General features: G+C 38.3%; 1 protein-coding gene across 3 annotated transcripts in view; it reads left to right on the forward strand.

Annotated features, from left to right (window-relative positions):
* The window catches only part of LOC149243627 (uncharacterized), a 164303-nt gene extending 148843 nt beyond the window's left edge, over window positions 1-15460 (forward strand). For 2 of the 3 annotated variants that reach the window (XM_089374585.1, XM_089374586.1), the window contains exons 5-11: window positions 10862-11102; window positions 11296-11589; window positions 12599-13024; window positions 13122-13307; window positions 13474-13561; window positions 13759-13918; window positions 14021-15460. In XM_089374585.1, the coding sequence (XP_089230711.1) occupies window positions 10862-11102; window positions 11296-11589; window positions 12599-13024; window positions 13122-13307; window positions 13474-13561; window positions 13759-13918; window positions 14021-15062 (2437 nt within the window). In that variant the 3' untranslated portion in view covers window positions 15063-15460. Of the gene's footprint in view, window positions 1-10861; window positions 11103-11295; window positions 11590-12598; window positions 13025-13121; window positions 13308-13473; window positions 13562-13758; window positions 13919-13983 lie in introns of all 3 variants that reach the window. The other variant, XM_089374587.1, reaches the window with a different exon arrangement.
* The last annotated feature ends 1502 nt before the right edge of the window (window positions 15461-16962 follow it).

The following is a 16962-nucleotide window of genomic DNA, read 5'->3' on the forward strand; positions in this document are numbered from 1 at the left end:
CTCCCTCTGAAATGTCATTGTCCCCACCCCGACTGCTCTAACAACTCTGTCATCACCGAGTACTACCTCGATATCAGTGCCACTCTCTGAAAGCTCTGAGAAGTACTCACATACTCCTGTCATATGACGTGAAGCCCCACTGTCCACATACCAGATACCTGTAGATGCTCCGCTAATCGAGGGAAAAGCATGCTCCCTCTAAACCTGTGTGGCAGGTGATCCTGCACCATAGGACTCACACGTAGTGAACGCAAACTCTCGGTCAAAACGACCAGCAAAGTCCTCAATCTCTGCTGAAGCTGCCACGTCCTGGTTCTTCCCCTTCTTCTTCTTCTCCGGACACACAACTGCATAGTGTCCCATCTTTTGACAATTCCAACACTTCACCTTGGAATAGTCCTTCTGTGTGTTCCCATGTTTACCTTTACCTTTGCCTTTGCCCCCACCACCGCTTGTGGAAGCCTGCTTCTTCCCTTTGCCTTTCTTGCCTCCTACCACCAGTGCTACGTCCTCATCCTGCTCAACTGGCTTGGTTGCCCCAAGCTGTCCTTTCTTGATCTCTGTCTGAATGCAATCATCCCAAAACCTCTCCCATGTGGGAAGGGTCTCACGTGCACAAACCCGATCAGCAAAGTTCAACCATGAACGGGGGAGGCCATTCACTGCAATACGCACCAACTCAGTGGATGGAATGGCCTCTCCAATCGCTGCCAACTCATCTCTCACATTGGTAATCTTTGTGAGATATCCAGCTGCACTATCATTCCCCATCTTAATGTTCTTCAGCTTCTCCTTCAGGACCATCTCCCGGTTTTCATTGGTACTCTGGTAGAGATTGGACAATGCTGTCCACATCTCATGGGCATTGCTCTTTCCTCTCACATGAGGAATGCAATGGTCTTTGATTCTGTCTAGAATCAGCCTCTTACCCTTATTGTTCTTCTTTTTATACTCAGCCAACTGAGTAACATCAGTGGGCACAACAACAGGGTTTTGTGCGATATGCACCATGATATCCCAGACTTCTGCCTCCTCAAAGATACTCTGCATTCTCTCCTTCCAAACACTGTAATTTGTATGCCCATCCAACCTATCCTCCACCCTCAATCCCAATGACATCCTGCTGTCCTAAAACTGAAAAATAGCACTGCTGTAGTAAAGATAAAACTGTTGTTTATGAAAAAATCAGCTTGCTGGAATTTTCTGAGTGAAAAATCAGCAACTGTAATTTTTCCTTTTGCTGTCCCAAACTGCCCTTCAGCACTCAACCTCTGATACCATGTAAAAATTTCTGTTTTCCCACCCTGGTTTTCAGTTTCTCCTTATTTCTCCCATGTAGTTAAATGCCCATTCCCATAACCATACATTTAACAGACTGAAAAAAATAAATATCGCTGAAAACACAAATTCTGGAAATTTTTCAGAATGCAGGAAATTGCAGAATTAAAAATCAGCAATCAAAAACAGCCATTAAAACACTGATATTTTTGGTCAACTTGACCCTGGAAAAACCCCCTACAACTCTTGGGGAAAACCAGTTTGAGAGCTCTTCTTTATTTCTGAAAATTGCCTTTTTACAGTGAGAATTATTCAGCAAAAAATCAGCAAGCAAATTTACAACTTATCTCATTTCCCGTGCCTCACAGCAATCTAGAAATTACAGCAAACAGGACAGTAATAAATGTTGTACGGCCTCCGTTTTGTGTGCAGAAAAATCAGCAAACTGCTCCTCGATTTTTGTGCAAAAATCTGCCTTTCACTATGTGTTGAATCAGCTGTACAAATCTGCTCAACTGTTACCTTGGAATGTGTGCCAAGCTGTTGTCTCCTTCTCCTCCCTGCTCAGAAATCTCTCATGCTCTCTTGCTCTCCTTCTCCCAATCTGCTCATGAAAGAATGAATGATTTTTTCCTCCTTTTTCTCCTTTAATATAACTCCAAGTGACTTTTGGGTGATCTCTAAATCCAATGGCTGAAATAGATTTAGATCAATAGCTGAGATTAAATGCTCATTTAAATCTCACTTTCTATTTTTTAATTCACCCCACTTTAATAAAGACCCACTTAGTCATTTATTTCCAAAGTCACTTTTCCTTTCTAATTTTTCATTGACTTTATAAAAGTTACTTTAAAATTAGACTTAGTAACTTTATCACTTAAAGTCACTTTTAAATTAGATTTAACTTTATAAAACTATAAAGTCACTTTAGGAGAAAAATTAAATTCTTTTGGACACTTTTCCCTAGGCCAAAGATCAAAGCCTAAGGGAACCACCTGTCCTCCGGTACCAAATTTCAACACCAGAGGAGGTTCAAATGAACTTACAACGTAGTTCAGATGAGGAGATCTTCTAGGCCACGCAAGTCAATCTTTACTTTTGCAGTTGCAGCTTCAGTTTCAGCAGTTCCCGGCTTCAAATTAGGCAGTCGATATCTTGCAAACCGTTCGTCGGATTGACTTCATTCCACCACCAAAAGTTGCAGCTTTCAAAGGAGGTTCAAATGAACCTACAGCGCAGTTCAGATGAGGAGATCTTCTAGGCCACACAGGTCAATCTTTACTTCTACAGTTGCAGCTTCAGTTTCAGCAGTTTCCGGCTTCCAACTAGGGCAGTCAATATCTTACAAACTATTCGTCGGATTGACTTCATTCCACCACCAAAAGTTGCGGCTTCTAGAGGAGATCCAGATGGACCTACAGTGCAGTTCCAAAGAGGAGATCTTCTAGGCCACGCAGTCAATATTTGGATCTGTAGTTGCAGCTTCAGGTTCAACAGCTTCTGGCTTCACATGTGTGAGAGAGAAACCCATTTCTGCGCAGTAGAGAAGAGACTCATTTCTGCGCAGTAGAGAGAGAGAGATGTGATGAGAAGAGTGAGTGCAAATGAGGAAAAGTCCTCTTATATTTATACACAACGTTGTTGTTTGAATAGATGCGACTATTGGGCTTCTGAGCCTACATGAGTTGTTGGTCGGCTTGATAATAATTCCATAATCAAAATAAATTCATATCTCCATGAATACTTATCGGAATCGGATGCTCTTTATATCAATCCTACACCTCTCGACGAGAGGAATCTAATAAAAATATTATCAGCCATGAATAAGATGACCCACATGAAGTTTTGCCCTGGTTGCCAATCTTAACACTTTGGTTCCACCTGTTATGTCTTGATACCAAAGGTACATAGAAACAAACTTGGTGCAAGAAGTCGTAAGTGTATCTTCCTCGAGTATTCAAACACCTCCAAAGCATATCGTCTCTATGATGAAGTCAATAAAAAGTTTGTTGTATCTAGAGATGTAATCTTTCTTGAATCTGTTATGAAACCAGCTCAAGAAAAGATAGAAAAGAAAGATCAACGCCTTAGAATTCAGCGTCTTCGAGGAGGCAACCTCCTTTACATTACATAAATGAACAATTCTTGGATGATACAAATGAAAATACCTCCTTTCTATATATAGGAGTCTAAGTGGTCCCAATACAATCAAAGCCTACATAACAATAATATTGTAGGGCACAACAGTAACAATGGTGGGCTTTTGTGTGGCATAATAGTAACAATATGGGCACTACATGGGTACATCAATATAATAAGTGGGTTATACTAATAACAATAAGGGGTTACACTAGTAGTATAGGGGCCTAACATGCCCCTCTCCTTCAAAAAGCGTTGTCCTCAACGCTTGAGTAGTTCTTGATGCTTCTATATAAAATTCTTGTCCTCCCATGTGGAATATTCAGCGGGTAAGTTCTTCCACTTGATGAGATACTCTGAAATTGATTGATTTCGTAGCTGTCGGGTTCTTGTTTCTGTGACTGCTCCAGGTTCCAATATGATTTTTCCTTCCTCTTCAATTTCTGGCAATATTTCTTGAATTGGGATCTTTTGCAACTTTTGAATAAGTGGCCATACTTCTTCGTTCTTCTTCCATTCATTCGTTGCTTCGTTTATCCAATTTGGTTGGATAATATAAATAGCACAAAACAATGCTTCCACATCCTCATCCTTGAAGCGTCTTCCCATTCGGTAAGGTCGCCATTTTTTAAGTGCATGTAGTATTGCCAACTTTTCCTTCTCATAAATAGCTTGCTTGAGATGTAGCAGTAAAAATACCCAATCACTCACATCAAAAAAAAATTCACTACGATGTTGATCTACCTGTTGTTTCATTTGATTTTGCACCGAAGTAGCGTTATCCTTTAAAAGTTGGAGAACTTGTTGTTGATGCTCGATATGATCTTTCTCTACTTGAACCTTTTTCTTCTTGATATGTCCTTCTATCTTTTGAGGAGTGGTAATTTCTTCCAGTCCTTTACAAGATATCGTTGGATTCATTTCTTGATGCTCGATGTGATCTTTCACTTCTTGAACATTTTTCTTCTTGATGTGTCCTTCTATCTTGATAGTTTGAGGAGTGGTAATTTCATCCATTGAATTACAATATATGGTTGGATTCATTTCTTCTTTCTCGATGTGATCTTTCACTTCTTGCACCTTTTTCTTCTTGATATGTCCTTCTATCTTGAGAGTTTGAGCAGTGGTAATTCTTGCCAATGCTTTACAAGATATGGTCTGATTCATTTCTTCTTTCTCTGGGGTGGTGTCCTGACGTATATCCTCTTCTTTTGATGTTTCTTGATCCTTTTCTTCCTCCTCTTCATATTCTATGTAAAATAATTTCTTCTCAGCACACCTATGACCTTTAGTGCATTTTCTATCACAATTGTAACAAAGCCCTTTTTCTATTTTTTCTTCCAATTGTTGTGGTGTAACCCTTGTAGGTTGTGGAAGGCTAGGAGAAACAACACTTCCATCTTTATAGTTGTGAAGGGTATGCTTCCTGGTTTCCATAATTTTTCTTTCCATTATGTCACAAATCCCTTTTACTCTTTCCAATTGTTGTGGTGTTGCTCTAAAGAAGGTGTTGCTCTTTATATCCTCATAATGTGCTATCATTTCCTCCGTGAAAATTGACCACGTAACAAGTTTTTTACAAGAACAAAGCCCTTTGTACCATAAAAATTGATCTGGTTCTAAATATGAAGATGCAATACATACCTTTTGTAACAGTTGTACACCATGTATATCAAAATATTGCTCCATCTGAAGTATCCAATTTACTGGATCCTTGCCATCAAACTTCCTCATCTTGCGTTTTCTTGATTTTAGGAGCTCTACCTTGAAACGACTGTAACTCTGTACTTTCGGATCTTTAAGTTCTCAACTTGTGACCTGTAGTAGCCCTCTGTGTCCTCTTTCCAATGCCACAAGTCTGATCCAAATTGGATTCTCCAAGAACAAGTTATGCACAATCTCCCGCAGTGACCTGATTATAGACTAGTTTAGTAGAGCGAACTTGTATGAAGTGCCACGTGTCACTGTTTCAACCTTTGACTCTGAAAAATATATAAACAGAAACTACAGTCCGTCCTCTTTCTGTACCTTCTTACGCAATTTCAATCCGATGCTCAGAAAGAAAGTTATGACGATTTTCCCCAGGTCACCTGTTTTGAGTGTAATTCAAGAGTCTGCAAAAAGACCAACTTCCGCAGATCATATCTCCGAAAATATCACGCGAAAAGATCTGACATTCAGACCCAAGGTTCAACGCCAATTCTTCTCAAATGGGTTTTTTTTGCGACTTCTGAAACGTCACAGAAAAAAGTTATAGCGAAAATGCCACGATGACCTGTTTGGAGCAGCGAAACCCTAGAATCCAAAGCTCTGATACCAAATGTTATGAAACCAGCTCAAGAAAAGATAGAAAAGAAAGATCAACGCCTTAGAATTCAGCCTCTTCGAGGGGGCAACCTCCTTTACATTACATAAATGAACAATTCTTGGATGATACAAATGAAAATACCTCCTTTCTATATATAGGAGTCTAAGTGGTCCCAATACAATCAAAGCCTACATAACAATAATATTGTAGGGCACAACAGTAACAATGGTGGGCTTCTATGTGGCATAATAGTAACAATATGGGCACTACATGGGTACATCAATATAATAAGTGGGTTATACTAATAACAATAAGGGGTTACACTAGTAGTATAGGGGCCTAACATATTCAAAACTGACAATGTTGTTGAGTGGCAACTTGATCGCTTGGATAGATTCGCAAATGCAAAATCATTTCAAGAATTTGATAATCAGATTCCACATCTTGAAGGGGGGATTCCTATACTAGATCAACCTGTGGAATCTTCTTCTGAAGCACTCTTCCCCCTCATGAAACTCCAACAACAGATGATACTTTAAGTGATGTGATTGATAGAATTGGGAGACTCAATCTTGATTCAGTCCCAACTCAATCAATGGAGCAGCCTGGTCCCTGGACCATCTGAGAAAGGTCCCCCAAAATGGCTGACAAAGACACTCGAAAGTGATCATCCTGATGAGGTCAGAAAGACAAGAACTAGAAATTCAAACCGGCAAAATGGAGGTGATGTAGATGACTTTGATTCACCTGTTGATATGGATGTTTCTTATGATTGTGAATTGAATTTGTCTATAAATTTTGAACCAACTTCCTTCAAAGAATTTGCTTCTCATGATGAATGGAAAGAAGCGATGCAAAAGGAGTATGATGCCCTGATAAAGAATGGCACTTGGAAGCTGGTTGATCCTCCATTAGGAACCAAACCAATTGGCTGCAAGTGGGTCTACAAGAACAAATATAAAGTTGATGGCTCACTTGACAAGCACAAAGCTAGGCTTGTGGCAAAAGGTTTTGCACAAAAGGAAGGGGTCGATTATGAGGAGACTTTTGCCCCCACAGCAAAATGGGCTACCATCTGGACACTCTTTGCCCTAGCAGCTCAGAATGGTTGGAAAGTCCATCAAATGGATTTAAAACTGCTTTTTTGAATGGAGATCTAAAAGAGAATGTTTTTATGTCCCAACCTAAAGGATTTGTTGTGAAAGGACATGAACATAAAGTATGCAAACTTGTGAAATCCTTGTATGGCCTCAAACAAGCACTGCAAGCTTGGTATGAAAAACTAACTGAGCATCTTCTGAAACTCAATTTCAAACATTATGATCTTGATGATGCAACTTTATTTGTCAAGAAAGTTGGCAAAACAATTGTATATCTTGTGGTATATGTAGATGATCTTTTGATGACAGGGAACAATGAAAGCTACATTACATCCATAAAGAAGGAATTGAGGAAAGGTTTTGAAATCACTGATTTGGACTATGTTCATTACTATCTTGGTATTGAAGTAACTCAACATCCAAAGTCCATATTCCTTTCTCAAAAGAAGTACATTGGAGATCTGTTGAACAGGTTTGACATGACAAAATGCAATCCTCTTACTACAATGGAACAAAACTTAAAGCTCACATCCATTGAAGGAAAAGAATTTGAGGATGCAACAAAGTATAGACAGCTTGTAGGAAGTCTCAACTAACTAACTACTACTAGACCAGACATTTCGTTTGTTGTTGGAATCCTCTCCAGGTTTATGCAAAAGCCTTGTGAGGGACATTGGTCTGCTACAAAAAGAGTTCTAAGGTACTTGAAGGGAACTCAAGACTTTGGAATCAAGTATACACAGGTGGACGACTTTGGCTTGATTGGATACTCTAATTTAGACTTCGATGGAGACAAAAAAACTGGGGTATCTACTTCAGGTTATGCTATGAGTCTTGGATCAAGAGCTGTCTCTTGGAGATCATGCAAACAATCAGTTCCAGCAGATTCCACAACAGAGGCAAAATATGTGGCAACAACTGAGGCAACAAAAGAAATTGTGTGGCTTAGGAAAATTCTTGAAGATTTGCAGGAAAACAAGTACAATCGACTCCACTCATGATTGACAATACCTCAGCGATAAAGTTGGCCAAGAACCCAAAGTTCCATGATCGAACGAAGCACATCAATACTAAATATCATTTGATTTGACATCATGTTGAGGCCAAAACAATCCATCTGCGCCATTGTTCCACTAATGAGCAAATTGCAGACATCTTCACTAAAGCGCTTGGAAGATTTGGAATGATGCTTGGACTCACCAACATCCCTTCAGATTAAGGGGGGAATGTTGACACCTAATCATCAAGATTGGGTGAACCACTGTAATTGATGTAAATAAATAATAAAAAATATGAAGAGTCACCGGGAGATGAAATGAACAGTCTCTCCCTCATGTATATAATAAAGACCAACCTGAATGAATATCATGAATTGATTTGAGGAGTTACCTCCTAGTCTGACAATGTAGATCCACGGTATTGCACTCTTTGGAAGATTATAAGTACAAGGGTGAGTGATACATTCTTGTGGTCAGCAAGAGAGCATCTTGTGACCGGGAAGACCAAGGTGTTCTCTAAAGGCCCGTTTTTGAACTGATATCAGTCTAAATTGGTCTCTATTTCAGTGAATAGCATCAGCCTGGTCTTGTCTATGTTGACTTACATTCCTACTTCTTTGCAAAAGGTTAAGTGTTGATGCATGCTCCTGTAGGTTGCATAGTGCCTTTGCTTTTAGGATGGCATCCTCTAGATATAGTATAGATTTATTATAATATCTGCCATATTGTGATCCAATCATCCTGTTTCTCTATATATAGACTGAACAATGTGGAAGAGAGGGGGCAACCTTTTTTCATCCCTGCGTCAGTGCTGAAACTCTCCGATAATCCTTGACTTTTAATTTTGGTGCAAACCCATTTGTATAGCTTGTGTGCCACTGCTTGATTGGATCCCCCATTTCCATCACAATTCCACATCCTTGGTGTCCCATGTTGACTCTATCATGTGTGCTTTAAAGGCAATGGTCAATAGTAGATGAGATAATTTAATTAATGACCACAAAAGTAGGTCATTGGGACTGTTGAGTACAATAGCACTGATACAAAACAGGAGCACAAAAGTGGCCCTATATAAAGCAAGATGGAGAATGCTTTCTCTATCATGGCCTTAAGGCAATGGTCAATACTCGATAAGGTAACTCTATTAATGACCACAAAAGTAGCTCATTGGGACTGCCGAGTACAATAGTGCTCATATAAAGCAGGAGCACAAAAGTGGCTTATATATAAAGCAAGATGGACAATGTAAAATATTGGTCTAAGTTAAGTTCTAAACACTGAATACTAGTAGTGGAAAGCAGATCTAAGAAAAAAAATGGAACCAGAACCCAGAACAAAAAGAGTGCTTGTGTATCAGGATCTGCTAGTTTTGGTTCCCTTACTATTTGAGGCTGAATGGAGGCAACTCTAAATAGATGAATATCTAAAGGATGTGCTGGAAGAGTATCGGACCATGTGAAACAGTGAAAAATTTAAGGATAAATAATTTTCTTGAAGTGTAGAAACTTGGGCAAGTCTTAATAATTCTTAAAATGAGATTTATATAATGTTTGGCATTCTGTGAAACATTGAAATTCATAAGGATTTAATGTAGTCTCAAGAAAGTTTTGGCAAATTTTAAAAGTAAAATGATTTTATTCTATAGAATTTGGGCAAAATCACTTTTGCGGAAAAAAAAATGGAAAATTAGCCAAATGGTGAAATTTAGCCCCTAAATTTTGTGTGTTGTCAAGTACCGAAGCTTGGACGAAATTGTCTAATTGTTAGTATAAACACTGGAATGACAATATGGATGGGAATTTGGGAAATAGAGATGGCTCCATGAGGCCCCGCTAATCTGGAATCAGGAGCAATGATGTGACTAGTCTGTCTATTGATACCCTTTAGCACTGTAAAGAAGAAAGTGATTGCCTCGGTGGAGTTTGGTCTAAGGGGTGATTGGAGTTTGGTCCAAGGCTTGGATTCTCCAACCACCCCCTAGACCAAACTCCACCAACGCAGTTACTTTCTTCTTTACAGTGCTAAAGGGTACCAATAGACAGACTAATCACAGCATTGCTCCTGATTCCAGATCAGCAAGGCCTCATGGAGCCATCTCTATTGTGATGCCTGATAAAGACTTATCTCCTATGCAAATGCTCCACGTATAGTCTATTGATGTCTTTTTACCTTACCAGGTGACAGCTTCCTGTACCTCCTCTATTGATAACTCTTTTTGCACTGAATTCTGGTGGGCCTTTTCTTTCAGCATGAATTCCAGCCTAATTTCAATAATGTCCATTTCATACCTATATATTTCAACAGATCTACCAGAGATGTTTCAGATTCCAAATTTCAGAAGACTTTAGTATCAAATAACATTTCTCTGCTTTGTTAAAACATAATTCAAATATTCAATTTATGTTTAGTAATCAAAATTTCATTGTCTATGTTTTGCTGATACAATTGAAAAATGGAACAATTTTCTGGTAAACCCTATGCAGTCATTTATTAATTAATGTTCAATGTGTTTGCTGATAAATCTTCCGCTTGAAGTCCATTTACTTCAACTGATGCTTTCCTGTACCAGCGCTTTCAAGAACTATATTTTTGTGCTAATTTCTTGAGGGATTTTTCTTTCAGCTTGATTTCCTGCCTAGTTTCAATAAAATCCATTTCACAGCTATATATTTTTACAAATTTCCTAGAGATGTTTAGCATTCCAAATCAGATGAGTTTAGCTTCAAATAACATTGCTTCACTTAGTTTAATGTAACTTAAATATTCAATTTCTGGTAGCCAAAAATAAGTATCATTTATATTCAAGCCTATGAACAGGTTGAATTCAGATCAGTAAATTGTTGTTACTTTTTCTTAAATGTGTGCTTTTATGGACTGTAATGGAGAGAAGAGTTCGTGTATTGGTTGTTGTCACTCTGTCAATTCTGCTGACCATAGTGAATATGCATGGTATATTAGAAATATGGATTTCATATGCCCTTCAATGTGTATATAACATGAACATATTATTGACATTGCACTTATTTATAATACTATAGGGATGAGTTCATTCACCTGACTGAGCTGCTACAATCTCGAATTGTAGATAGCTCTGGCTCAAAGGTGTATGGAGGGACTGCAAGCACGGAACAACTTCATGAAACTTACCTGAGGCATGCAGCACTTGAGGAGGCTCAGAGATGGAGTGAAGAGAGAAGGAAAGAAAGGGAAGAAAGTGGGAATGGTGTTTGGGATAGTGGTTTGTGTGGCAAGGTCTCTAGGATTGCTTTGTCACCAGATGTAAGTTAGCACTCCTGCCTCTTGCATGTCTTTTTATTTAGAACAATCTTTCCTCTGGAATTTCCCTTGGGGAAGGTTTTGTAAACATTCCTGGATTTCTTCACTGAAAATTGTATCAACTTATCGTCTAGCATTTTATCTGGCTTGTACTTAATTAATTTATATTAAATATTATTGTATGCTGATTATGCAGGAAGCAAGTTCTTCACCAGCAGACATTGCAAAAGCTTATATGGGAACACAGCATACCTGGTCATCCTCACCTCTATCTTTACAGTCTCACTTATCAAGAGATGAGGTTATACAGAGTCGACTGAAGAGCCTTCTTGTGCCAAGGACAACAGAGTGCTGGTCTGATGCATATAGGACTCCAACACCTCCAAGAATGTCAAACAGGATGCAGAGTTTAGCTTGCACTCCATACGCCATGGCTGATCATTTACAAACTCCATATTATAGGGCCGCTTACACACAAAATTCTTTGCAGGTATTTAATGGGAGTTAGGTCTACAAGCATACTCAAACTATATCAACCATTAATTGCCATCAAGAAAGCAACCACCAACTAATATGCTCGCCCTCATGCTGAAAATAGATTTAGTATGTGTACTACTACATGAATGAAAAGTCAGCTCTAGTATGTCAATAGTATATACGTGATTACCACAAATTAGGGCAGACTTGTGTAGGTGAACATGGAATGCAATATTGAAATATCAAAATTCTCGGCTTCTGCTTAAAACTGAAACCCATCTTCACTGCTAGGAGGATGGCCCAGTACACCAGCTATTTTTAGGAAAGAAACAAAAAACACAAAAGTAGATGCTCTCAGGTTAGGTACCAAAATTGGCACACATGCTGTCCTGTATAATGGGTACTCTCCTTTGCAATCTTTGACCTCCCATGTTTGTGCCAAGTGCTGTAATTGAAAAACAGGCATGAGGAACCTGCTGAACTCAAAAGGCTGTCATCCTGTAAACCTGCAATTCTGTCCAACCATGTAATGGGAGGCATGTAATTATATGCTCTGAATGAACTACCTGCAACCATATGCTCTAATTAACAAAGTTCTGCAACCATACACCAACTATGATAACATTCACAAATCATTCATCCCAAATCCTATGATGAATTGACAAACATGCTGAAACTTAACACTCAAATTGGCATGGGTAAATTCAGTGTTAACAGGAAGGAGGAGAGACAGGCATCGCTTTTATGACCTCCTTTTATTTAAACAACATCCCCTTGCAGCTATTTAATTGATTCTTCATTACTTCGTTTTTTCTTGGACTGTAACAAATGTTATTGAGCAACCAAAAGTAAAAGATGATGCCATAATCCCTTTCTTTCCTGATATTTATCCTAATTTGTCGCTTATGTCAGTGTTATCGATTAAACTTTTTGTCATCATCTTTTGTTTCGACTTGTAAAATGTAAGATTAGTTGTAATTCAGTTAACATATTTTTGACTCTGTGGCTAACTTTACCAACAGATGCTGAAGAGGAGGAGCTATATGATAGATGACAGTTGGGCTTCAGCTGGAACGATTCGACGAATACGACAAAAGTCATTCGGAAATGTTCCATCATTTTCCACACCATTCACGGGATTTAATTCATCCATGACAGATGTCGGATCAAGCATCCCTTTTTCATCATCAAACCGTGAAGCAGGTCAAAACACATTTGACAAGAAGACCATAGAGACAGACGGAAGCAATACTGTTGTCCCACCCTCACAAGTTAGAGAGGATGCACATGAAGTTTGTACTGTGCCTTCCCACTCAAGTTTAACGGCCCAGAAAATCCTGGAACATATTGATGGAAAGCTGCCTCCTCCAAAAGAAAATTCTTCAGAAGAGCCATTAACCTTTGTAAGAGATAAGCCCTCAAGTCAACCGACTCTGGATCTAATAAATGTAAGTGCTCTGAAGAGTACAAATATAGAAATTTACTGATATCTTTAGATGCAGAGTCATGAAGCTTAAACCAGTAATCAATATATGCTTTGTCCAGTGTGACTCAGATGTGCAGAAAAAATACAAGGACAATGGTAATACTCCTTTGTTGACTTCAGCAGCAATATCTTTGGAGAGGCCTAGTTCTTCTGTTAAGGGCAGTAAGGATTTTCAATCTTCTGGACCAAATGCAAACAAGGCTGACTTGGCCGATGCTTCTGTATTTGAAAAGAGAAAAGACCAAGTACGTAAACAGGAGGCATGCGATATGGAAACTGAATTAAACCAGAAATAAAACTATCTAATGCAGTTTCACGAATAGAGAGCTCAGAAAGAGAATAATTTGAGGTTTTTAACTGTATGTAAGTTTCTTAACAATTTGTAATTTCTTTATGCGTGAATGAAACCAGGGTTTAGAAAATGAGGTTCATGGAAGCAAAAACAATACAACTCCCCCAGATGTTCAAACATCAAAGTCTGTATCTTCTGCATTCGATGGTAATTATCTTTTATACCAAAGCTTCCCAAACAAATACGCCATTAGTTGATGTTTTCGAAATCAATCTTCTGGCAAATCAGTCTGACGGAAATAGAAATTTATGGCATCCCACTTGGGTCGCTATTTTAGTTTTGAATCAATTGGAATTGGCAGATGTACGTATTCCACTGACATGCATATTTCTGTGCATTTGCAGTTAATCTACAGTGTAATGCAAATCCAACCGTCAAATTTGGCTCTGAAAATACTAGTACAGGTCCTGTTTTGTCATGTACTACAAGTACAACCAAAAATTTAGATACTTCCAAGCCAAATTTTGATTTCAAATTTGATAGCAAGCCTGAAATGTTATTCAGGTTAGTTTTCATTTAGTTGATTTCATCATCCTTTGCTTGAGTTGCCAATAAGTCAGCTTTTGCAGGGCTCATGTTTTACAATTTTGATGATGGCTATGTCAGTTCTGCTGTGGAGGCAGCTGTCGCATTTGCTTCAAACTCTCAATCTACTTCAGGCAGCAATCATTCATCAATTTCTCCGTCAAATTCATCCATAGATCGAGTTGGGTCAAATTCTGCCATGGCATCGCAACCTGTTTCACGCTTTATGTTCTCAACACCCTTATTTGCTGGCAGTTCTGTACGGAGTACAAGCCCTTCAGTTTTTGGCACTCCTTTTACATCAGCTTCTGGTGCTTCATTTGGTTTTGGCAAACCCTGTGCATTTGGTTCAGCTCCTGCACTCTCTTTCAATCTGGCTAACAGCGGGGCTCTAGCATTTGGTTCTGCATCAAAGACTTCATTTGTTTCAACCACTAACGCTTCATTTGGTATGAAGACAGCTCAGTCTAGTTCCAACGACTATTCTTTTGGTGCAGGTGCAAATTTTGGTTTCAGTACCATGGCTGCTAACTCTGGCTTTGCTAGCACCCCTACTTTCCTCTTTGGTAGTGGCACTTCCTCAGTTCATAGCAGCAGTACTTCCTTCTCTTTGAACAGTGTTACTCCACTTAAATCAAGTTCTATGAGTTTTGGGACATGTTCTCAATTTGGTTTGGGAATTTCATCTAATGGTGTAGCTAATCAAACAAGCAATTTCAAGGACCATGTTGAAGTTAGTGCTGCAAAACCCTTCACAGGGACAGGAACCTTGCCCGTGGTAACTCTAGACGATATAATAAATCATTCCAAGATGACTGGAAAAGATATAGTAGAAGATGCTGCAACGTCAGCTAGCCCTGCACCACCAGTTTTTGTTCAACAGTCTTCATTGATGGTCTCACCAACCTCAGTCACTCTTGCAGTTGATTCTCAGTCAAATACACAATCAACTGGGGCTCAACCGGGTTCTCCAAGCCAAAATCCATCTGTATCTGATGCTCAAACTGCAATTGCCTCAATTGGTCACAATGAGTCTACAGTGGGATCCTTTCCAGGTATCAGCAGTCAAAAACAGAGTCGGAAAATCACAAGACCTAAACGGGAAAAAACACGGAAGAAGTAGAATGCAGCAGCTTGCAGACACTATTCACTTGGTCATTCTTAGTGGTGGAATGAACAATTGTTCTTGACAGTATCAGTGCCCAATTTCTGTTTCAAAAATTGATTCCACATGCCTAGAAATTCGTATGCAGAACTCCGGAATTTCAGAAGACAAGAAACAGCCCTATTATTCCTCTTTTTGGAGGGGATTTGTCATTTTAATTATTTTTCAGGTAGATCTCAAGAGTCTAGCTGATTTGTACAAGTACTGAAATTTTGAATTGCTCTAAAATATTTTTAATGTGCTTGTGGAGTGTAAGATATGCTGAACATGCACCTTTAGATGTGCATGTAATTCATACGTCTGTATCATAGTTTGTTGCTTGATAATATATTTCCAAACTACTTGATGTGTCTGAATCCATAAGCTCAGTTTACAATGAGATATCACAAGAATAAGTACAAATTGATTGCATTAATGTGGCAGGATATTCTTAAGGGGGATTGGACATGGGTCTCTGCAAATAAATTCAATTCATATGCTCTGCAAACATAAGAACCCGGTGTGAGAAGTGCACTTTTCAGCCTCCTTTTGCAAAGTTTGGCCATTTCATTTCCTTGGTAACGGCTTATTTTAGTGGCACCTTTGCATTTAGAAAACCTGACGTAGTTTTTACTATAATGTGTAGTAAGATATCATGGCAGCCATTATCTTTTCCATACGGAAATATCGTTGGAAATTCCCTAAGCGCTTGATCTGCATTGTCAGTACTCACCTTTTCCAGTCATCCTCGTTGATATCCCATTATAAATAAATCCAGTATGTTTCAATTGATCCAGGCAGAGAATGCACTGTTGAGGTCACTGGTAGACACCTTAAAACCTGAGGCTGTTGGGAACTCTGAGCACATGTTGTTTCTACTGTGCAACGGAGTAAGAAAATGCCGGAAAATGGTCGTGTTTTGGATAAACTATTCTGCACAAATTTCTTACTAAGCCCTCTTTCGTAAGAGGGAGCAAATCGGAATAATGTAAGATAGATGTTTGGTCACATGTTGATTCTGAGCTATCCTGGTTACTCGTCTTTTTCAGCTCCAGGAAGGAACAACAGAATAATAGCTTATATATGGATTAAATCGAAATAAATGTAAAATGTTTGGTGATATGTTGAATCTGTGAGCTATCCTTGTTACTGTTTGGAAAAAAAATCGCACTTTTCTGGCTCACGGCGAGTACAGCTTGTTGAACTGTGAAATCATGGTCATCTTAAAATTTAATCTGGGTAATAGTTTATAAATGTCTGGTGTACTGTGCAGCTTCAAAAAAATAGAAGTGGACATTCATAAGTGGCAAAAAAATTATAATACTAATTTTTTTTATCAAAATTGGAAGAAGTTCAATCGTTTCGCCATTTTTGACCATGGAAATGTTTTAAACTTGCAAATAATGTTTACAAGCTTGATCAATTTTTAAGTTAGATAAATAACTTTGATTTTCCTGTACCTGTTAGAAATAAATAAATAATGTATTAGCACCTGCAGATTTAAACTTTTTATCAAGTGAAAGTTATGTTTATAGATTTTTAAATATAGGTTTGTGTGTTTTGGAAAAGGTTATCGGTATTTCGGAATTCAAGGGGTAGTTACAATAACTTGGTAATAGGAAGAAAAATGTATGTATTTTTACAAGTTATTAATAATTAATTTATTTTAATTATTAAATTGGAGGATAGAGATTAAAGTTTGAAATTTATTTAATAGTTATATTTTTTGTTTTCCTTAATTTAATTAAAAAAATCATATAAATATGATTGATTCGATAATTAGGTGGTTTCTGGCAGCATCTTCCAGCAACAAAGCTATACGAAGCTATTTTATATTTGTTTATATTTCTTAAAATAGAAGTGTATTTGATGAAGTTTT

Source organism: Pinus tabuliformis, chromosome 8, assembly GCF_031772625.1.
Source record: "Pinus tabuliformis cultivar Carrire ecotype Pingquan chromosome 8, CPIR1, whole genome shotgun sequence".
Lineage (NCBI taxonomy): Eukaryota > Viridiplantae > Streptophyta > Pinopsida > Pinales > Pinaceae > Pinus > Pinus tabuliformis.